Source organism: Mus musculus, chromosome 15 (assembly GCF_000001635.26).
Source record: "Mus musculus strain C57BL/6J chromosome 15, GRCm38.p6 C57BL/6J".
NCBI classification, from domain to species: domain Eukaryota; kingdom Metazoa; phylum Chordata; class Mammalia; order Rodentia; family Muridae; genus Mus; species Mus musculus.
In genome coordinates this window covers 37,310,908-37,335,047 of record NC_000081.6, presented here as the reverse complement: position 1 = coordinate 37,335,047, position 24,140 = coordinate 37,310,908, and the positions used below count along the sequence as shown (strand labels likewise).

General features: G+C 45.2%; 1 protein-coding gene across 6 annotated transcripts in view; it reads right to left on the bottom strand.

The window, feature by feature from the left end:
• Nucleotides 1–24,140, bottom strand: part of Grhl2 (grainyhead like transcription factor 2) — a 130,749-nt gene that overhangs the window by 28,522 nt on the left and 78,087 nt on the right. For 3 of the 6 annotated variants that reach the window (NM_026496.4, XM_006520063.4, XM_017316621.2), the window contains exon 9: nucleotides 6,660–6,818. In NM_026496.4, coding sequence (NP_080772.2) covers nucleotides 6,660–6,818 — 159 coding nt within the window. Of the gene's footprint in view, nucleotides 1–1,398; nucleotides 1,789–5,486; nucleotides 5,912–6,659; nucleotides 6,819–24,140 lie in introns of those variants that run through there. The other 3 variants (XM_017316622.1, XM_006520065.4, XM_017316623.2) reach the window with 2 other exon arrangements.

Sequence of the window (24,140 nt, the reverse complement as noted above, 5' to 3'; positions counted from 1 at the left end):
CTCAGCACATGAAAGTATTGATATTCTCCTATGTGCCTACCACACAGAAGACACATGCATCGACTTCTGTTCTTTGTAAATTGACTTTTTTCCTAAGAATTATTTATTTATTGTATGTAAGTACACTATAGCTGTCTTCAGACACACCAGAAGAGGGCAGCAGATCTCATTACAGATGGTTGTGAGCCACCGTGTGGTTGCTGGGATTTGAACTCAGGACCTCTGGAAGAGCAGTAGTGCTCTTAACCACTGGGCTATCTATCCAGCCCATAAACTGACTTTTTAATATAGTTCCATAAAGTTATAATCCTGCTTCAATTACTGATCAGCTGTCTGGGCACTTGCACCATTCGCTGCTCATCTTTCTTTTGGGCCATTTGTTAACTTATTTTCCTCTGTCTCCCAGTCAGAGACATCCCATCCCAGCAGATTCCTCTTGCTTTCTCTCTTGGCTTCAGGAGAATTACCCACAATGCCTAGACAGGTGACATTCATGGGACAAGCTTCTTCCCTAGGTCTTGGTCCATGTTAGCAATCCCTTTCCCTGCAGTAGCTACTCAGGGAACAGTGATGCATAAAGCAACCTTCAGAAATGGCCTGACACTGTCAGAGAAAACACATTTGGCAAAATAAAATGCATTCCTCTCTGGGCAAGAAAGGAAAAGAAAGGAAAAAGGGAAAAGAAGAAAGGAAGTCAAAAGGCAAAGTCAAAATTGCTGAACATATTTCAAGCATTTGACACATAAAGTGTCAAATTCCAACTATATAAAAAAGATTTGAATCTATTCAAACACATGGATAAATATGAGCTGGTTTGCACTAAGGATATACGAATGGTTTGGTTTGAATTAAAAAGAATGAGATATACTTTTGTTCACATTGACTCTTATAGGACAGTCCCAGTTTTGACCAAGGCTAGGACTCAGTGTGGACTTGTCATCAACAGAAGCACCGTGACTTTTGAAGGGGTTCCATGTTTCACCCAGATGAGACACAGGCAATTACAGCACACCTGATACACACAGCCACCAGGGGGCGGGAGCTATTATTACTATCACTATTACATGAAAACCTGAGTGCCACTGATGCTTACAGGTCATGGAAATTCACAGCAAGGACAACATGCAGAAATACAGATACATCTGCTGTATAATACTCATCAAAATATCCGAAAATTTTGTAGAGCCTTTGCATTTGAACAAAGAGAAATGCTAAATGCTCCAGCAACGCCTCACTCAACACTGGGAAACGAACGGCAGTATTGCTTACTAGGTGCATATGGGGCACTTAGCAGAGTGCTGGAAGCTCTGTGTGATTCAGTAATTCACATAAGTGTGGGACTTCATTGTCTACCCACAAAGTATAGCTCACTCAAGACACATCCTAAGGTTACACAAATTCCTTTTTATCTTTTATTTTTGTATAGTCAACTTTTGTTTTGTTTTTAAGTGTTAGTGTTGTGTAAAAATATAGACTCATCAGACTGACTACTGCCGTCGTTTGTTTGTTCTTTTGTTTGTTTGTTGAACAACTTTACACAGCTAAAGTCACTGAGAGATGCTCATCTGAGGAAATGCCCGTGGAGCATCCTCTTGATTGATGTGAAGGGTCCCAGCCTGCTGGGGTTGGTGTCACCGTGGACAGGTGGTCCTGGGTGTATCCCAGGCTGAGCAAGCCAGGGGAAGTAAGTCAGGACACAGTGGTCCTCCATGGCCAATGCTTCCACTCCTGCCTCCAGGTTCCTGCCTTGAGCTCCTGCCCTGACGTCACTCTGTGGCGGACTATGACCTGAAAGAATAAAATGAAGTAAACCCCATCTCATAAGCTGCTTTTGGTCATGGGCTTCGCCACAGTGACAGAGAGCTAACTCAGACAGATGGGGAGGCAATCTGAATGAGAAATGCTCAGGGAGAAAGTCCATCACCAGGTGGGCTTGAAGGGTTCCAGCCTCCTCCAATCCCAGTTTTCTCTCTCTGCGTTGTGTCTGCATCTCTCTCATCTTCCTGCTCCTACTTTCACGCTGCCGTGCTTCACCAGCATGCAAACCTCTGGACTCATAAGCCAGAATAAACTCTCTTGTCCATAAGTTGTTGTGTTCGTGATGTTTTATCACAGTGAATACACATGGATACATCCAAGAATTTTTACTCTTTTTTTTTGTACTTTTTTATTTGTACTATTTCTGAGAATAGCCTAGAGCCTATGTCATCCTCCTCTTCTGTCAAACACCAAACAATGGACGATACGGTCATAGGGAAGACCCATAAGACCCAGGGTCCAGGCTTGGGAAACCACAGAGGAATTGCCAGTGGTCTTTGGGACCGAGGTTGTAGTAGAAGCTGTGGGGCTTGTGTAGGTAAAGCTGAAGACAAAGCTTTATCAAGCTAAACCACCTGGTTGAGGACTCGAAGATCATGTTCCTGAAGGAGATGAGCTGGTTCTCTGCCCATTAAAAAACCCTAGTCTATCAACCTTTTCCTGGGAGCATCCCAAAAGTTCTAAAGGATATCCTTAAAGGATGAAGTTCTGAAGATCATGCCAGCACAGAAGATGCTATGTGGACCAGGTTCAAGGCTTTGATTGCTATTGGGGACTTCAGTGGTGATGTTGGACTTGGTGTTAAGTGGTCCAAGGATGTAGCCAATTAAGGAGATACCATCTTGACCAAGCTTTCCATTGTCCCTGTGTGGAGCAAGTACTAGGGGAACAAGATTGGCAAGCCCCACTTTGTTCCTCACAAGGTGACAGGCTGCTGTGGTTCTATGCTGATGCACCTCACCACTAGGTCCAGGGGCACTGGCATTGTTCCTGCACCCGTGTCCAGAAAAGTGCTCCATATGGCTGGTCCTAATGGCTGCAAAACATCGGCCAGAGGCTGTGCTGCTACCCGGGCAACTTCATCAAGACCATCTCCAAGTCCTACAGCCTCTCAACCCTGGGACCTCTGGGGAAAGACTGTGTTCATCAAGTTGTCTCATCAGGAATTCATTAACCACCTTGTGAAAACTCACACCAGAGTTTCTGTTCAGAGGACCCAGGCTCCAGCTGTGGCTACCACATATAATGGTTTTTATACAAGGAAAATAAAGTGAATTAAATCTACTTAAAAAAGAAAAAAAAGAAAAGAAAGAATCGGGCTGGAGAGATGGCTCAGTGGTTAAGAGCACTGACTGCTCTTCCAGAGACCCTGAGTTCAATTCCCAGCAACCACAAGATGGCTCACAACCATCTGTAACAGGATCCCATGCCCTCTTCTGTGGAAAGCTACAGTGTACTCAAATAAAAATAAAAATAAAAATAAATAAATAAAATTTATATATGTAGAGTATAGTATTCAGGAAAAAGAGACACAGTATTCTCTCTTGGAGATTTCAGTAAGATACAGAGAGATGCCCCTCCACCACGGTCATCTTATTTCCTGGAATATTTGCAGCCAAAACTTCCAGAACATATTACTTCTACACATATGGCAGCAGGCTATTTTTTGTGATTGATGCTATTACAGTTAACCCTCTGCGAGGCCAGAGGACTCCTTGGCATCCCCACTCCTTAACCCTGGGATATACAGAAACCCACCAGGAACACCACCACTCGCTGCGTGGAACAAATGCCAGCCATGTACCCACCATCTTTCAATGACTCTAGGACATGTAAAACAGGAGCTATTTGGAATGTGGCCTAGCTTCCATTTTCAATGTTACAAGCATATCTACACAAGTAAGCAGTTCTTATAACTAACCACCTTTTCCAGGTTGAAGGCCCTGCCGCACGACTTCAGAAAATAAAGCTTCGGGGCTGGCGGGGACTGCATACACTTCCCTTCCCATCCTCTCTCAATGAAAGGCTGAATAACGGAATGGAAATATCTTTGTTTTTAAACTGGCAAGCAAATAGTATAATCAACCATTTTATCCTCTTAAAGACTCTGGGACATAGGCTCACAGCCATAGAGCAACATCTAGGCCATCTGGGACTTCTGAAAGTCTGGGTGTTTGTTTGTTTGTTTGCTTGTTTGTTTAGTTTTGGAGTTTTTTGAATGATCAGTTGTCATTCTGACATTCTGTGTATAAAGTTAGTCATTCACGCAAGGAGTCTGACTGGAACAGATCTATGTCTGCTATGTGAGTCTAGCCATGCGTCTTGTGCCTTCTGACCTACTGCATTCACTGTGAATGCTGAGTCAGTTGGCCTCTGGGCTCCGGAGGCCACCTAACTGTCCCCGAGGTCTGGGGCTGTACCTACATCCCTGTGCAACTCTGTGACTGTGTCTTCCTTTCTCCCTTACTGATCATTTCCTCTCCGGTGTCACTGTTCTTGGCTCACAGGGACCCATTTCTCCTGGTGCTACTTCATTGCTAAAACAGTCATTGTAATGCAACAGACTGGGGCCTTTAAGAATGAAGGACAGCAACGAATTGGCTACTGGCCTCTTTCCTTTCATCTCCCCCTAGCCTGGGTCGTCACCGGTCCATGCCTGTGAGCATCCAGTGAGATAATTCCATCTTTGATACCTAACTTGGCATGTACATGTGTTGCGTGCATGTGTACCACAGTGCATGCCAAGGCCAGAGAAGCACATATAATCACCTCCTCTTTTACTCTTTATTGCTTTGGGACAGGGTCTCTCGATGAACCAGACGCTTGCCAGTTAAGCTACAGTGGCTGGTCAGGGGTCTCTGGGGACCCACAGCACTGAAGTCACAGGCATATGCAGTATGCCAGATTCTTATATGGATAATGAGGATTTGAACTCGCATCCTTGTGCTTGTATTAAAAGCATCTTATCCAGTGAGCCATCTCCAGCCTTTACTGAGCTTTTTAGTAGTCATCCAATGGCCACTCTCCCATCACTCAGTTAGATTTATAGATAAGTTTGTGCTCAGTCCTCACCACCAGTGTATTGCCTGTTTTTTTTTTTTTTATTCTGTGTCTAAAGTTTATTGTCTACTAGATTTCCAAAGAAGGAATACTCACAGCACTTGGGTTGTTACACTGTTGTTTATGTTTTATTTGAAGTTTGTGATTTTTCTATATTTTTTTACACTGGAGTTAATTTGGCTAGAAATAAAGTCCTTGGCCATGTTTATTTTATTCAGACAACTGTTTTCTCCTAGCATAGGATTACTGTTAAAAAAAAATGATGATAAAAATCTCCTTATTGTCCCTAACTGTTAGAAGCCAAGAGAAGTTTTCTGTCTTTTCAATGTCTTCCTTCCTCCCTCCCTTCCTCCCTCCCCCCGAGATAGCATCTCACTATGTACACTTGGCTATCCTGAACACAAATGTAGACCAGGCTGGCCTTAAGCTCACAGAGATCTGCTTGCCTCTGCCTCCCAATCGCTGGGATACAAGGCTGATAGCTGTCACTTCATATCGTTAGTCTGAGCTGGTTTCTCCAGAACGTGGTCAGCACTCTTGTGGGGTGTTCTGCTATGGCATTTTGTCACATTTGCTTCACTTCGTTGCTTGGGAGTTTGTTGTTGTTGTTGTTGATATTGTTTTGTTCTCAATGATCATTGATCTGTGACTCCTGGATCATCTTTAGCTCTGTCCTCTGACATTTTCAGTCTCCTCCTGTATAACTTCCTTCCATCTTTGAAATCTGTCCTCTTTTCCCACCTGTCCTTCTTATGACTTTACCTGTCACATTGTTCAGGCATGGTTGCTTCCAGCATAATCTGAAATAGTTCAGTTTTCATTTCTAGTTCTTCCCTGAGTTCCAGCACATTTCGATTCTCAGGCGCGTGCTTTTCAGGTCCCTGTTGACCCCGCCTCTCCTGTTGTCGGATGCATTGACTCACCTTGAGATGCTGCTGGGCTACTTTTCATCTGCAGGGTGGTGATAGCTTTGTGTGTTCGTTCATTGTCCATAGGGAAGCTGGTCTGATCTTGGACATGACAGCACTGTATGCTGAGTGTGTAAGAAGTAGTGAACTTACTATGTAGGTGTGATATCTACTCCCAAAAATTCTAGGTGAGGCCCCATGTCATACATCAAATGGCAAAGATTAACATGATATGTTCTAGAATAGTATCTACGCCCAATGAAAGGTCTAGATCTGTCATTTCAGCTGCATGTTCACCAAAGCACAGAATACTACAAACTGAATCTCCCCTCAATCCACCCCCTGTGCTGACGAGGTTCAACTCTGGTGAGGTCATGAAGCTTATTATGGATGCTATGACAGTGAAAAGACACACGGGGGAGCTCTTCTCTTTCTCCCCCATGTGAGGCCAAGGGAGCAGGATGACTCCTGGCAGCCAAGAAGATGACCCTCCCAGGGACTGCACTCATTGATCCTAGGTTTTTATCCCCCAGAACTGTAAATAAGTTGCTAATGCTCACACCACCTAACCTGGGGTACTTTGTTTTAGCAACCTAAGAACACTAAGCCATGGAGCAATGCCAGCCATTGAATTAATAGTAAAACTGGAAGGAAAAAAAAAAAAAAAAAACAGCAAGAGCCAAAACAAAGGGCAATGGACTGGTGCCTCCCTAACACACAGCAGGACTTGAATGGAAAGCTTCTGCTTCCATAGGATAGCCAAATGACTCTCTAGACACCGCTAGACAAGAAAACGTGACAAGGGAAGACAGCCATAAAAGAAATCAGCTCATCATAGCAGTCTCCTCCTGACAAACTGTCATTCTGGCTCACCTTGTCACAGAAGACCTTGATCTGGCAGTATGCTCTGTGGATGGGTTTATTGCTGCGGTTGTTGTAGCTGTACGTGTCGATCTGAATCATCAGGGGAAGTCCTTTTACACCCTTTTGGGAGGAGAAATCTGTACTCAGGCAATTCACGGTGATAAAAATCTGAAGGAGGGAGAAAGGGAGGTGAGTTGGCAACTGCCATATAGTGGACTCCCCAGGAGAGATGTGAGCAGGCACGAAGGGAGAGTCGCACGTGGACCTGTAAGGACAACTGACAAATACCCAGCACTCTCCCACAGAAAGTGGCCAGGTGTGCAAAACAAATTACATGGCACAAAACTTGTAAGCAATTCACTTTCACATATGACCTTGAAATAGACAATTTCAGCAAAACCTTAATCATAAGTGAGGTTAGTAAAATATTATTTTTTTTCAATATATCAAAATCGCCACTTCTAAGTGAGAGAAAGGGCTCGGCAGTTTAAGGGCATTTGCTCCTTTGTAGAGGACTAGGGTTTGATTGCCAGGAGCCAGCCACATGGTGTGTCACAACTGTTGTCACTCCAGTTCCAGGGGATACAGGGCCTCCAGAGGCTCCTGCACACACACGGTGCACGTACATACACCCAGGCACACACACGTAAATTAAATTATTCAATTAATTTAAAAAGTTGTCACTTCTAATAGTTATAACTTTCCCTAACCTCTGATCTTCAGGATAAAAATTAAATAAGATAAAAACTTCCTTTTTCAATACAATAGCACTGAAACCTCGTTATGTTTGTGTAGACTTTATTCCTTGCCTGGGAAGCATGATGTCTGGAATAATATTGTATTATTGAATATCACTGGTCCCTAATGCAATGCCTAGCAGAGAACTGACACTCACTGAACCCAAGATAAATGGACCAATGACTGACCTCAACCTGGGCTCCAGCCGTGAACAGCTGAGGGACCTTATCTAAATCATGTAATACTTTCAGCTCTCAATGTTCACATTAAAGTACCTGCAAGCCCTCTTGCTGCAGAAGGAAATCTAAATACTAATCTATTTCAAGTTGTAAAGCAGTAAGAAGCTGGCAAAGGCAAGGAATGAATCAGGAGGTATTAAACCACAGTGCCCACCCCCTCCTAGTAACTAGAGCACTGGCACACACCTGCAATCCCAGTAATCATGGGTGAGTCGGGAGGGTCGCGGGGCCAAGTGCAGCCTGGGAAATATAGCAAGATTATGTCCATTGGGCTTGAAGGGGACAAACAAAGCCCTCATCTTATAGCATGTGGCATCAAGAAGTGCAACAGAAAATTTTTTAAAACCTCCAAGCAAAAAACAAAAGCAAAACAGAAATAAAAAAAACACACACTAGAAATGCCACCATCCCAACAGGGTAGAAATTCCAATATGTTTTTAAGGGTTCTATTTGACTAACAGAAAAAGCAAAGCCAAGTTTCATGATAACGAACTGGTAGAGACAGAGGATGGAAGCACATGGGCTGGAGAGACCCTCATGGTACACATGATGGGTCCGTTTGTCAGGTTTGGATCCCAAATGCCCCCAAGACTTTGTGAGTGCTATTTGAGGTTGTGCAGCCTTTAGGAGGAGGCCTGGCTGGAAACTAGGTCTCTGGGCCTTTGAAGGTTAAAGCCAGACCCTGGCTCTTGGCACACTCTCTGCCTTCTGGCCCACCTTGATGTGAACAGCCCCTGCCACACGCTCCTGCTGTGATGCCTCCCATCCACAGTGGACTGAGACCTTCCGAAACTCTGGGCAAAGAAAAAAAAAAACAAAACATCTTCTTTCATTACTCTGTTTTAATCACGTGTTCTGGGCACCGGGACACAAAAAGTAACACCATTCAACGGTGATTCTCGTGGGAACCAGAGAACACTGGCGACAGTGGTCATGGGAAACCAGGACATATATTATTATGTATAATCAACTTTTCAAAAGTGTTGCTCCCTGGGCTTTTAACGGATGTCAAAAACTAGAGCCGGGCAAGCCTTTAATCTCAGCACTTTGGAGACAGAGGCAGGCAGATTTCTGTGTTCGAGGCCAGCCTGGTCTACAGAGTTGAGTTCCAGGACAAACCAGGCCTATACAGAGAAACTGTGTCTTGAGAAAACAAAACAAACAAACAAACAAACCTAGAGCTTTTGCACCCTTATGAGAGTGCCTCGGTTGCCTGCAGGAAGAGAGGCCACCTCAGATCTCTTCCTAAGTCCCGAGCTGCTCTGCTTTGCACCCTTGTGAGGGTGCCTCGGTTGCCTGCAGGAAGAGAGGCCACCTTAGATCTCTTCCTAAGGCTGCTCTGCTTAAAGCTCTGCAAGCTTTTGGTAATTTACAGCACCAGGCACCTCATTGCCAGGGCTTTAACCACTCGTCTTTGTATCTGTGAGCTCCTCTTAGATATCTTAGCTGCGTTAGTAAGACAGCCATCAACTGTCCAGGACAGTTGACAAGTTTCAATGATGTGCTAATTACAACAACTCTGCCTACTGAGCCAGGGGCTTCACCTTTCCAGCCACCACCAAAAAACAAATTCTGAAGGTCTCCTTCGCAGGACATAATGAGCAGGTGCTTTGAGAGATGTGTTAAATATAAATTTGTCCTGTTTGTTTGGCTTTGAGGCAGGGTCCTTCTCTGTAGCCCAAGGTCACCTGGAACTTGGAATTCAATATTTGACCAGGCTGGTATTGAACTTGTGGTGCTTCGCCTGATGAAGCCTCTCTAGAGCTAGAATTGCAGGCATGATCCCCCATGCCCAACAAGAATGAGTAAATTTTAGCTCCTTTACACCCAGGCACAGGCACAGGTACACACACATACATGAAGGGAAAGAATAAATATAAAAAGGTAAAGCATGTTTTAATTTCCTACCTCACTCACTCTTTATACATATCCTGCAATATCATGTTGTATATTTTAAATATACAACACGAGATACCTTTAAATATATATACTCATTCACTCATTCATTCTTTTCCTTCATTTATTCAGTCTGTAGGTATCCATAAAAACACACAATGGATCAAATGGTGTTAGACATTAGAAATACGAGAGAAGACAAATCTACTTCATAGAGCTAACAATTCAAGTCGGATGCAACAGGTTCTCATGCGGTGGTCAGGTCCAAGAGATGTGAGGAGAGAGGCCCCAGGAACACAGAACAAAGTCCTCAACCTGGTGAAATATAAGCCACAGAGACTCAAGGCTTGAACGAGGGCCTCACAAACTCTGGGGAACTGTAGGGATGGGGTGGGGAGATGAGATCAACTGACAATGTAAACGCCTGAGTGGTAAGGGCTGCTAAGACAGTCTACGGCTAGGAGGATTCCTCTACTGAGCTTCCAGAATAGAAACACTGTGTCAATAACAATCACAGTAAAAGAAAATGCTACCTCCAGCCTTGGAAAGTCCCTAAATGGCAGAGAAATTTTACTTAACAACTCACTTAAGCAGCAGAGATCTGCAAATGTCTTAAGTCCCCTGAGGCCATGGCAGCACAAACATATAAGCTCTGAGCCCTGTAACCATGGAAGGCAAGGGTGAGGTGGGGTGAGAGAAGCGTGTGGTGTCTTAAAGATGACAATAGCTTCATTGACCACTGGCCTGAAGGTCAGGGAGGAGGCGTCCTTTTCTGGGAACACTTGACTTGTTTTATTGCTGGCAATGGGATGATCTTGGCCAGAATATAGTTTTGTGTTAGCAAATTAAATACTCACTCTGCTGAACTGTGTGGTTGTCCCTAATCCTGGCCATGCATTTCAGAGATCTTCCTGATAATCCGCTGGGACCTCAATCCTGACTGCCCCCACCCTCATCAAAAGGTCTGCCTAGTAGAAAAGCCAGTGTTCTGATGGCTATGCCCTACCTGACTGAGCTTCATGACTAACTCACTGATTTGCATGTTCATCATTCAGTGTGGGTCTATATGATAGGGAGGAAGAAATGCTAATTATGCTCTGTCAGCTCTACGTCTGACCTAAGAGAGCCAGAGCAACAGATCATGACTATTTACAAGGAAGGACCACTTAAGTCACCTAGTCATCTAAAGTCAATGAGGCAACAGACGCTCACTGGCAATGTGCTACAATAAGTAGACTCAATTGTCCTTGGAATAGCTATAAAAGCCAGTCACCCAGGACACAAGGTTCCTAAAAGCCAACTGAGTTCTATCTGGAGACATTTAGATTCAATGCTCTTAAAAGAGAAAGGGTCTCCACAGAAGGCCTGATGTAGCATCCTGATCCCATCAAAGGTAAACCACAGGAGCCTGCTTTCTGTGTCTGCATCTCCCAGGACAGCACAGCAGGCAGGCAGGATGCTATGCTGGGCTCAGCACTGCTTCCTTCCCCTACTGGCTAACCCTTGGAAAAGCAGAGTTTCAGTAGCTGATGGCATCAATCATAGCCTGGCCGTGCCACACTCCAGATCCAAATGGTTGAACTTTAACCAAGGCAGGGTGAGGAGGCATGGAGGCCGTTAACTAAAACCTTGGCCTCAGAACTGATAAGCATTCATTTGTTTCTTCTTGCAAACCCTACCAAGTACCAGCTCCACGAGAAGCAGGCAAACACGAGAGGGAGTTTTCCTACGTGTAAATGTGTTACAGGTGTGAGGATGGGGTGACGTCACCCACTGAAGGTCCATCCACGTGTCAAGCACAGGAAGGGCTTTCTAGCTTCCTTAGGAGCTCAGACTACACAAAGGACAGATAGAGCGGGGTAAATAACCCATCTGCCCATGAGGTAAACGCCCAACAATTGGGCTGCCTCTGCTTCCACACTTTCCAAACCTCAGGTGGGTTCTTCTAATTCTAGAAGCCCACCTTTCCTTCTTCTGGAAAACGAATTAAGTTGTGTGCATTCAAGCAAATAATAAACGGCATTTCAATTTCCTCCACGTGCTCACATTAAATCAGATAATTTCTTAGTGTGCCTAGACACCGTTCCCAGAAAGAGCTGTCCCATGCACATGAGGTTTAAAAAAATAAAACCCTTTGTTACAAGTGAATGACAATTCCGGCTTTGTGTTTTCTAACACAAAAGTGACTTTGCTGAGGTCTCAACCTGAGCTGTGCACCAGGCAAATAGGACGGTCTGTCACCAGTGAGCAGCAGGGCCAAACCGGGATCTCATGGTTAACTTCCACTGTGTTTCTTGGGCTTTCCAGTAGAAACAACTGACCCTACCTTTAGTTGATTTGGAAAGCAATTTGAGATTTAAAACTAATTCCTCACATCCGTGGATTTAATGTCATGGATTTATTTGACTTCATAAAAATTGAATTTTATATTACTACTATCTTTCTGGCTGAAGGCTATTAATATATTAACGTATATTCTAACACTTCAAATTCTAAAGAACTTATCTAAGGAATCACACAGGCATTAGCCCCAGAATCACAGGTAGAATATGCACTGAGAAATAAGTTTAACACCAGAATCTATTCATTCTCCCTTCAAAAATGGTGTATAAATACGTAAGTGTGGTGACGTCAATCCCTCTCTCCTCTTGTTTTTGCTGTTGCCTCCTCCTTTTGCTCCTCCTTCTCCTTTTCCTCCTCCTCTTGCTCCTCCTCTTCCTCTTCCTCCTTCCCTAGACAGTCTCACCATGTGTGTCTAGCTATCCTGGAACTCACTCTGTAGACCAAGCTGTGCTGAACTAACAGAGATCCTCCTGCCTCTGCCTCCAAGGTGCTGAAATTAGTCCATGCTTCTTATTAAAGCCCTTTATACACCTTCCTTACATTTTTTTTTTTCATTTTTCTTCCACTTCAGTAAGATTGTGCTTGAGTGCAGATGGAATGACAAATTGAGACAGGCAGATGCTAAGGAGCCTCAAGGGACAACACTGAAGCATGAGCTGCTGGTGTCCTCTATGGACACTCAGATCCACCCACCAGTTCTTCTCTGCTGGTACTATGTGTGAGGAGAGACTAGCAAGACAAGCCCACCCACGCCTGCTCTCAGAGCTTCCTCTTTGTGCCTGTTGTTTCCTGAAGCCCCCGCTTGCACGGCGATTTGCAGATATGATGCCTGTATTTCTCTATTTTGTTTTACCTTGTATTCTTACAATGCATTTATTTTCTACACTGGCTATGGGTACGTCTGGATACACACAGATAAATGCTTGATTTTCTCTCCCATTCTGCAATGGTTTTTCTCCTTTTCCACCACCCCTGGGTTTTTTGTTTGTTTGTTTGTTTCTGTTGTTTCCAGAGAAGATCAAACCTGGTCCATTTCAGGGCCACTACATTCTGCTGTCCTTGCAGATCCTCTTCAGACACACCAGCTCTAGCCTTCCCTCCAAGAGAGAGGCACACTCTCTCAAGTTTCTCTTTTCTGTCTTCTTCATATACTTAATATTATTTAAATTGAATGTGTTGTTTGCTGTTTTGTGTAATTACCTATCTGTTCCATGAGGGCAAAAACCCCTTAAGAAGCCCCTTTGTCTGCCTCAAGTTAGCTGCATTATGGCAGGCTTAGGTTCCTCAGCAAACATTTATTCAATGAGTTAACGTGAGTTATTTTTCCAAATATGCTTTGTTCCCTTCTGTGCACGATCATGCTTTCATAAGATTGACAGAAGTAGCTGATGCTGCCAGGATCTCAGCGTGGCTTAGTTGCTCTGATCCAAGTACTCTGTGAAGCTCTCTGCTTGTCTGTAGATTTATCTACGCATCTACGGACTGAGGTACCAGCATGCCTAAATGAAGCACCAACTACATACTCAGCTTGATCATCTGTCTGTCTGTCCAACTAACCACCTCCCTATCCACGCATGCTTACGTAAGAAGCACAGAGTCTATAACAAGCCCTGGTCCCAGCACAGGACTGCTTCTTTCTAGCGCCAGCCGGTGTTCTGGGGCAAACATAATCAGACACTCAGTTGGACAATTCAGACCAGATTTGCTGTGAGAACTTGGGAAGAGATTAGCCAGAAGACCCCCTGTAGGAATCGTGGGTTAAGAGAGGGGTAGAGAAGAAATAATAAAGAAGGAAGCTGAGTAGATGGCAGGAAAGACCATAAGGTGGGCCTTGGGCTGTGGAGAGAGAGGCACGGCAGCTCTGCAGTGACAAGGCCATCGGCGAGTGGCCAATCGTGTGCCATGGCCAAGTGGAATAAACAAACAGCCCTGAGTTAGAGGGCCAGCGAGCTACTGAAGAAGGCCATGGGGCTCCGCAATGGGAGGAGAGACTAACATTAAAAATAGAGGGCTCACCAGGGCTAGGCAGGCTGGGCGTGTGGGAGCACCGGACCTGACAGAGAGCAGGAACCATCATCTAAAACCTCCAAATCAGGCAATAGGTAGAGTTGTCCTGCAATAGGGGGCTTTCCAGAAGAAACCGGCTTCCTCTACAGCTGAGCGAATAAGGTGAAATTCACAAACAGGGAAGGGAAGGGAGGGGGAGGGGAGGGCAGGGGAAGGGAAGGGAGGGGGAGTGGAAGGGAAAGGGGGAGGGGGAGTGGAAGGGAAAGGGGAAGGAAGGGAAGGGAGTGGAAGGGAAAGGGGGAGGAGGAGGGGAGTGGAGGGAAGGGGGGAGGGGAGGGGAGGGGAGGGGAGGGGAGGGAAGGGAAGGGAGCTCCTGCAGCCAGCCCTCCTGCATTCATACCCTGTCTTTTAAAAAGCTCCAACAATCTGCACTATAATGCTATGGTATTTAAATGAGGCCATACTTTTAAACGAAAAGGAGCCATGCAGGAGCATGTAAGGAGTCCTGCACCATCACCAGCAGCACCATACTGCCCAGAGCCAGTCTCCCGGATGCATGCCCTTCCTCAGACCCAGAGCACAGTTAACCAGGCCACTGAGAGCATGGGTCAGCTGGCTCCCTCTACAACACAGGGTGCTCCAGCACTTCCCCAAAGGACACTTCCCCCTCCTGACCAGATTTTCCCTCAGGGAATTTGTAAAGTCAACCTCAGATGACTCAGTGTGGATCAGCTTATGAATCTCATTAATTGAACAAACATTAAATCAAGGTAAATTAAAACGGTCCTGGTCACAAGCCTCCATTGGTCTCCAATCTGCACCATTTAGGTCTACCACCCCAGGAGATCTTGCACAGCAAGCAGCACACTGGGAATGGGAAGATGTGAGACATTGTAACCGTTGGCTGTCTGCTTCAGTTGTGACAAGCTCCCATCCTGAGAATTTAAATGCAGACTGAAAGACTCATTCACTCAAATTCTTGGTGGTTTACTTTCTTGTCTTCTCCTCCTCCTCCTCCTCCTCCTCCTCCTCCTCCTCCTCCTCCTCCTCCTCCTCCTCCTCCTCCCCCCTTCCCCCCTCCCTCTCTCTCTGGACAGGGCTGCATATACTCCTGGTCTGTGTGATACCAGAGATCAAAGCCAGGGCTTTGTACAAGCTAAGTGAGCAGCCTTCCAACCTGGCCACACCCCCAGGTCTTAAAACTTAAGTTTGTAATGTTCAAATCCAACACAAAACTCAAAGGGCGCTGTACTGGCTGATTTTGTGTCAACTTGATACAGGCTGGAGTTACCACAGAGATAGGAGCTTCAGTTGGGGAAATGCCTCCATGAGATCCAGCTGTGGGGCATTTTCTCAATTAGTGATGGGGGTGGGGGGGACCTTCCTTGTGGGTGGGGCCATCCCTGGGCTGGTAGTCTTGGGTTTTATAAGAGCAGGCTGAGCAAGCCAGCGGAGGCAAGCCAGTAAGGAACATCCCTCCATGGCCTCTGCATCAGCTCCTGCTTCCTGACCTGCTTGAGTTCCAGTCCTGACTTCCTTTGGTGATGAACAGCAGTATGAAAGTGTAAGCTGAATAAACCCTTTCCTCCTCAACTTGCTTCTTGGTCATGATGTTTGTGCAGGAAAAGAAACCCTGACTAAGACAGGCATGAAAAGCGAAACTGAACCTTCTCACGCCTTGCTCCCCATTAAACATTTAAGTGCAGGGCAACCACATGCTCTGTCCTACTTGGGAAGCCACAGAAGAGAATGTACACAGCCCTGATTCTCATTCTTCTCACCTAATGCTGAAATGTGATATGATAGTTCTGTCTCTTTAAAACATGCTTACATATAAAATAATAATGCCCCTCCCCATTGGGGCTGTTTCCACCTTTTAATTATAAACAAATCCACCGTGAATGTCTTTCTGTGTAGGTTTTGTACAAGCGGTACACAGGAATGTAAGTTGGCTGCTGGTGTTGTTCTCTTCAGCTGTGCTTTCTCAGCAGCATCTTTGTTTTTGTTTTGTTTTTGAGACAGGGTTTCTCTGTGTAGCCCTGGCTGTCCTGGAACTCATTCTGTAGACCAGGCTGGCCTCAAACTCAGAAATCTGTCTGTCTCTCCCTTCCAAGTGCTGGGATTAAAGGGGTGCGCCAACACTGCCCAGATCAGCAGCATCTTTTTGTAGCCCAAGCTTTCAGATGCATGTTCCCTTCGATCTAGAGGAAGCCTTATGAAAACTCCTGCTTCCCAGCCCCATCCTGGGTGCTCATCTTTCCAACTCTAGAAATGCAGCAGCCCCCTCTCCCCTCCCTGCCCACCCTCTCTGACCCCACAGGGCTGGCTTCCTCTTCTGCGTGCCAAATGGCCAAGTGCAGGACAGGAGGCGAGGAGGGGAAGAGAGAAAAGCTGGACAAATATTAGTAATGAATTGACCTAAGTTTAGCCTGTGTGTCATTAATCACACTATTCTAATTTCTCATCTAAATATTTAAAATTTTTAAAAAAAATGCAGAAATGACAAGAGAAAAGAAAAGAGAGCGTGGTTCCTGCCTGTAATCCCAGACAGGGGTACTAGAAGTTCGTCTTAGCTCCAAGCCTGTCCCTAACTTTTCTGAGAATGGGATCTGTGCCTGGCCATGAATCTCCAGAAACTGGTACCTCGTGTGCTGCCTCAAATGCACCATTGTCTCACTGTCCGTGAGAGTGGAGATGACCCGCCGAACACGAAGCAGTTGGACTGGAGGTCATGCTCCATGCTCGGTCTCGGCTTGCTCGGCTCTGTTATGCATTTGCTGTGTTACTGAGTGAAACCAGCTAACTTTAAATCACTCCTTAGTTAGATGAAAACTGTCACCTGCTTAGAAACACGAATAATTGAGTAATATATATATAAAGGCCTGGCAGGGTGCCTGAGATATAGTAATTACTGAACAAATATTAGTCACTGTGCACACAAGCACACACCATTATGTCGTGAAATCCAAGTGTGTAATCCAATTCTCTGCACAACACAATGGTCCATAGCTGTTATGTACGGAGCCATAAGTAGAATGAGGGGCAGAAACCATGGCTACTCCACGCTAACAAAAAAGATCAACTGATATCTTCAGTGAGATGCCATCCAAAGATTAGTCCTTAGTCCTTGCTCACAGCATTAGCTCCAGCCTCATAGCTGTTCCTGTCAGCCCTGGCCTTATAAAAGGGGAACAAAGGCATGGCTTTGTTTAAGTTCAGTACCAAAGACTCCAGCAAATGTTTGCTTTTCCCTTTTAGAGCTCCCTCCACCCACACCACGCCCCAGAAAACACATAAAAACACCATTTGCCCTGCTTGGCTGTGTGTAACTCAATCTTTTCGAGACCTCTCCCAGGAGCCTCTCCCAGTGTTCTCTTTGCTTTTGAGACTACGGGATGCCCCATAATATTCTCTATCAGATAACCTGTTTAAAATTGGGCCTCAGTTAGGCAAAACACTAACTTAGTAAAAGTGGGAGAGTGATGTCCGTGCAAATGGCCGTTTCTCTCAATTCACTTAGAAGCAAAGGGATGTGGGGTGGGGGACCAGCAAAGTTATGAACCTCAGAAATATCATCTCCTTTAGACAGTCTTTGGCTCTCTCTGTGCATCCTGAAAACCAATATTTATACACCCCCCCCCCCCCGCTCTCGTGTCTAAGAGTTCAAGGCAGATAGAACACTAGCCATTTAGAAATATACCCGAGGAAGGTGCTTTGTGACTACCAAGTTTAACTTTCTGTAAATTGCTTTTTAGATTTATTTATTTTACTCCGTGTGCATGAGTGTTTTGCATATATGTGTGCATGCATATATATGTATATGTACCTCATGCATGTCCCATGCCCTGAGTTTAGGAGAAAACATCAGATCCCTCCAAATTGGAATCACAGATGGTTGTGAGTGACCATGTGGGTGCTGGAAATAGAACCTGGGTCCTCTACAAGAAAGAATCACTAGTGCTCTTATCCACTAAGCCATCTCCAGACCCCCAAGTGTGACTTTTTAGAGTTCTGTATTTGGCACACAGCATCAATAATGCAGGGTGTGATTGCACATGCCTGTAATTCCAGTACTGGGCAATGGAGGCAGGGCAATCAAGAAATCACAGCCAGCCTCTGCTACATGTCTCTATAGCAGCATCCATCAGACATTTCAGTTGAAAAAGAAATACTGGAAAAGACAGATAGAGACGTGGCTCAGCAGGCAAGTGCATTTGCTGCTCTTTCGGAGGACCCAGATTTAGTTCCCAGCACCCATGTCTGGTGGCTCACAATTACCTATAACTGCAGTTCAAGGGGAATCTGACATCCTCCACACACACACACACACACACACACACACACTCACACACTCACACTCACACACACACACACTCACACACACACACACACATTCACACACACACACACTCACACACACACACACACACGAAAATTAAATAAAAAAAAAGAGGAGGAAGAAAAGAAATCTGAGACGTGATAGATTCACCACAATTAGGTACTGAGTTTAAGCTAATCTTTTAATTAGCACAGTCTCACTTTACTAACTATAAAGTTGGGACTGCCCAAGGAGATTAAAATAACTCTGTTCCCCCTAATTCGCTGCTTTCTGTAGTGAAATGTCACTGCCATCATAGAGCTGATTTGTTTCCAAGCTGTCTCTTAAGCTAGTCGAGAGGCTGTACCTTCATTCCCGACTCAAGTGCAGGCAGCTGGGAGGGGCTTGCTCACCTCCAGCTGCAGGTGGAGAAGGGAGCAGCTAACGGAGGAAACCAACACAGAAGGAGAAAAGAAAGATGTGAGGATTCCACATGGACAGAGAAAGTCACGCCACTGTCCATCTGTCATCAGAACTGCACACCCAGACGCTGCCTACCTGCCTACTGTGCAGGCTCTGCCAAGCAGTGCTTTGCATTTTCCTTAAAGATGGGTTCACAGAGGAATGAAGGACTCCTGCTGTAATCAGCTAGCCATCTCAACAATCACGTCTCAAAAATGGCCTCAGCTCTTAGGAGACATCTTCTCAATATTAGAGCAAAACCAGATAAATTTCTATTGTAAATTTCGTTCTCTCTCTCCCTATCTCATATGTGGGGTGTGTGTGTGTGTGTGTGTGTGTGTGTGTAAAGGTTAGAGAACAACTTGCAGGAGTCAGTTCTTTCTCTACCATGTAGGTTCCAGAGGTGGAACTCTGATCAACTTTGTTGGCAAATGCCATTACCCACTGAGCCGTCACACCGGCTCTCAGTTCATTTAAAGTAGATAAAAAGACCCAGAGTTAGAGAACAAATCCCTACCTATGTGTGTAGATGTGAGCATCCACTTCCACTGTATTATCAATGTGTTTGGTTTCTTAAGTTGCACATACCTTCATCTTCTCTAAAACTAATCTCCATCTTGGTTTTGTTTGTTTGCTAAACGCTTCTTGCACAGTTTTGAAAAAACAAACCAGAAAAAGGGCTTTATTATTCATAACAGGAAAAAATATAAAAGAAAAACATATGACCTCAAATGTGAAAATAAATTTCCAAGTACCAGAGCGAGAGCGAGAGCTAGAGAGGTGGGAAGATGGAGAATAAATATGTAAAGATAGAAACAAAAAACAAAAAACAGATACATCGCAGAGCTGCAGGATTAGAGAGCACTGCTTGTTAGTGGGTATAAGTGAGTTATAGCCGTGGCCAGTCAGCATGTGTGCACATGCACGTACACACAACATCAATGTTAACACACACACAAGCACTCAGGTAAAGAGAGCAAAGCATCTTAAGAAGTAGCTATGTCCACGCTGGTCAATGGTTTTTATGATACAAATAAGTAATGTTCCAGGAATAAGGATAAGGAACTCTCTGGGCCTGAAGAGTTACGACAGCACACATCTCTGCTGGGGGCTGGGGGCTGCATGCGGTGCTGAGGATGCTGGCGTGTGGCCAGGAAGAGTTATTTAAGTAGGGCTGGATGTCCATGCCCCCTCCTGGAGCCATGTAAACTGCATTCCGCGTTTCTTGGAGAGGGGAAATACAGCACGGTTGGCCTTGTTTCCATGGGTGATTTGCTTCTGTAGGATGGGTAGCAGAGGAGTCTGGGGTATCATCCTCCCTTCCGTTTACTCATCTTGCAGTGTGGGGATGGGAATCAGAGGCCGAGATGCACGGAAGTATCATAACGACGTCCCTGAGCCCTGCACCTCCAATCGCATCCTAAACACTTGTTGACACAAATGTGTCTCTGAATCTATTGAAAACGACTGCCTGCGAGGTTCTCTCCCAGTCCCGGCAAACTGGAAGGACATTCTTAGGAGATCTAACGAAACAGGGTGGATGGGGTACTGTAAATCCTTTCCTACAGCTAGAGGAAGGTGTCCAGGCAAGCAGGACAGCCAGCATGAAAAAGCAGCGAAGCAGCCCACTGTACCAGGTTCACATTGCTGAATTATTCTGGTTTTGTTTTTAATTTTTAATGTTTAAGACAGGGTTTCACTGTATAACTTCGGCTGTCCTGGAACTTACTCTGTAGCCCAGGCTGGCCCAAAACTCAGAGATCTCTGCCTGCCTCTGCTTCCCAAGAGCTGGGATTAAAGGTGTGCACAACCACTGCCCAACAGGGTTTTCTTTAAAACTTGTCAAAAAAAAAAAAAAAAAAAAAGGACAGCAAAAGGCCTTTGGTGGGCAAAAGCACTTGCCACAGAAGCTTGACAATCTGAGACCCATCTCACAACTACACAGGAAGTTAGGTGTGCTGGTCTATCAGTAATCCCAGCAATCCTCCTGGAAGATGGGAGGCAGAGACAGGAAAATGGCCTGGAATCTCATGTCCCACAGTATGAAGGGCAGCAGAGACAAGAGGCCCTGCCTCAAACCAAGGGACAAAGAGAAATTCAATTCTCGAAATCTGTCCTCTGACCTCTTCATGGTTCCTGTGCACCCATGATCACATGCATACAGACACATTAATAATAATAATAATAATAATAATAATAATAATGATGATGATAATGATGATGATGATGATGACAATAAACAAAATTATAGCAGTAATAGACTCATATAGTTAATGGTATTGAGGGAAAAATATTTTTTGCTGAGTCAAGACTCTTCCAAAACATTGGCTGCAGAGAGTTTTTTTTTTTTAAATACTACCATTTAATAGAATGCAGGAAGGGGCAGACACAGAAACAGGGGTGTGGGTGTATTGGTCTCCTGATAGGGTAAAAAGACAAAGAGGAGACTTAGCCAGAACACCTGCACAAGGCACTCAGCTCGGCAGCACTCTAACCAAGCTGTTCTCCCAGGTGGTCACCATGACAGACACTCTAGCACTCCGGGATTAATCACTGTGAACAGAGAAAACAGCTGAATAGGAGGTGGTCATTTCAAGACTCTCCCTGGAAGCCTGAGAAAAGGCTGGAGTTAGAGCTGCACTGTGTGGGACAGCGCCCCGCCCCTCTGAGCTAGCCACTCTTCAGCAACTCAATAGTCTTTTGTGGGAAATTCCCATCTTGGAGATTCCTGCTTGACAAAACTGCTTTCTAAGTACCAATATTTGGCTACAAAGAGAAACTTAAAGTTATACTATCCCTGCAAGTGGGAGTCATGCGAGAGAATAGGGCACGGAAGCTGCCTCCTCCCCAGAATCCTCTGCGTGGAACTCAGTCATCTATGGAGTGCTAACCCTCACTCCCCACCACTTCACAGCTGGGCAAACGAAAGCTGAAGAAAGGGAAGTCAGATGCTGGAAGCTGACAGTGCCTGTAATATCAGGATTTGGAAGGCTGAGGCAGGAAGATTGCTGTGAGTTCACTGCCAGCCTGAGCTACACAGACAGACCCTGTTTGAAAACCCTCCACCACAAGAAAAAAGAAGCACAGATGCTGACTACTCTGGTGTCAGCTCTAGGTCGAGTCTGTACCTCACTGCCTTCTGCTGCACTGACCCAGCCCCACGCCACACCCTCTCGTTTCCATGCTCTGGCAGTGGGAACACTTAGAACTTCACCATCTACACCCCAAGGACCAGAGACAATACACACAGCACAAGGTCCTCCAGACTGGCCTGTTTGAGTCACCTAAGCAGAAAGCCACGGTAGCACAACTGGAAAAACCAGCTCTGAGAGGTGGAACCTTGCGGCCACTGCTTGAAGCAAACAGGCAGCTTGGGACCTCAGCCAGAGTCTGAGACACACACAGACTCACACACACACACACACACACACACACAGACACACACACACACACGGGCATTAAGAGCTTGAGCACCTTCCTGGGCAAACGTTGTTCCCATAATTAAAGGAAGCTAAATGACTCGGGGTTGATGCCTCTCCTTTCTCCTGTTTGTTCCAGAGGTAACAGATGCAGCATGCAAGGCAACCACAAAGAAGCAGGGCTAAGAAGACAGGCTGGGAAAGGTGGTCAGAAGCACTTGCCTAGCATACGGGAGGCCCTGGGTTTAATTCCCAGTAATACCCATGCGTACATGCCAAATAAATAAATAAAAGTTTATAGGAGGGATAAGTAGAAGGTCTAGTGGGTAAACTTCTGGCCATACAAGTGAGCGAACCATTTCGAATTTCATTACGCTGCCACCTCCAGACACCAGAAGCTAGCAAAGATCTAAACCCAGGCTGATGTCACTGTGCATAAAAAGAAACTCAAACTCAATCCAGGGCTGGGCAGAAAGGTTCCAGAACGGTGAGTGAACACTAGGAAAAAAATAAAAAGAGTGGCCACTCATCCTGAGAACCACTCAAAACCTTGCAAACATTGGGGCCCAAATTAATTCAGAATTAATTATCCAAAGTAATTCAGAATCCTACATCAATGTGTGTGTGTGTGTGTGTGTGTGTGTGTGTGTGTGTGTGTGTGTAGGGGGGAGAGAGAGAGACACAGAGAGAGAGAGAGAGAGAGAGAGAGAGAGAGAGAGAGAGAGAAAGAGCAAACTAGACCTGGCATTACAATGTATGCCTGTAATCCTAGACCCAGGAAGGCAACACAGGGAGACCCTGTCTCAGAAAAATGATACAAACAAACAAACAAGTAAAAACTCTTATTTTTAAACATGAGTGAAAAATGTTAAAACTTCCATTGATTCATAAATGCACAATATACCCATATTTGTTCTGTGAACCACAAGTTTGTGTTCTCTACCCGCAAGGAAAAAAACAAACCAAAAACCAAGCATCCTGTGAAATGGACTGAGACCCAAGACCCCTCCTGAAGCCTGCAGAAACAGATACGGTGGGTGTGAACACCTGAAACGCATGCTCCCTGCTTTGCAGAAAATCTTTCCCATAACTACTATCCTATCTTGTCTTTTGCAGTGTGCATACTATAAAATCAGTAATTCTTTTTGAAAACTGCCGAAAGGCTCTGTGGATTTGAAAATGAACCCCAGTTCTGCTCAGCACCCCTGGCTGAGGGGCTGAGCTTTGGGAGTCTGCCTTCAAATGCCCTTCTGTAATTTGGAGAACCATTTACAACCTTTTAAAATTTACTTCTCCGTTAACAAAGAACAACAGTCACTATAAATTGATGTTAAGGAAATAAAACAAAACTCTGCTACAGGGAAGTATCATGAAATATTGTGGAAGGCCAATAAAAGAAACTCAGTGTCTCCCTAGAAGTACACCTGTACACATATGTGTAAATGCACACACCCAGACACATATGTGCACACTCACGAGCACATGTGTACACCCAGATATACATGTACACACCCAAGCATACATGTGCAGACACACATGTAGACGAGAAAGTGAGTACTTGTACCAGACAGAGTTGCCACTCTAGCTACAAGACTGGGTAGCTTAGCCCAATCACTACTCCATTCATTTCTGTGGAGCCTGTCTCTTCTGATTTCCACATGTTCTTCAAAGGTCCCTACTGAAACAGTCTTCAACACATCCATTCACCTCTAACACCCATTACTGCAGACTGTGATGATGAAACCATGGTGAAGATTCATGTTAGCGCTGGCTTTCACACTGTGGGGCACCTTCTGTGGCAGAGCCCCACTATCTTCTCAGTAACTATGAAGTGGGCCTGGCTTCTCCCTGGTCACACTATGGTTTGGTTAGTGTTTCCTTATAGGACCCCTTGCTGGATTGCCATCACCCATACCACAGCAGGATGCTTGCAGGGTCATTTAGAAGTGCTGATCTGTTTGCTTGTTTTGACTTACTAGAGATTCCACCACATCTCAAGCACTGTGCCCTTACACAGACTGCCTCAAAGAGAAACATAAAGGAGCCATCACAGGCTAAAGCAAGGGGG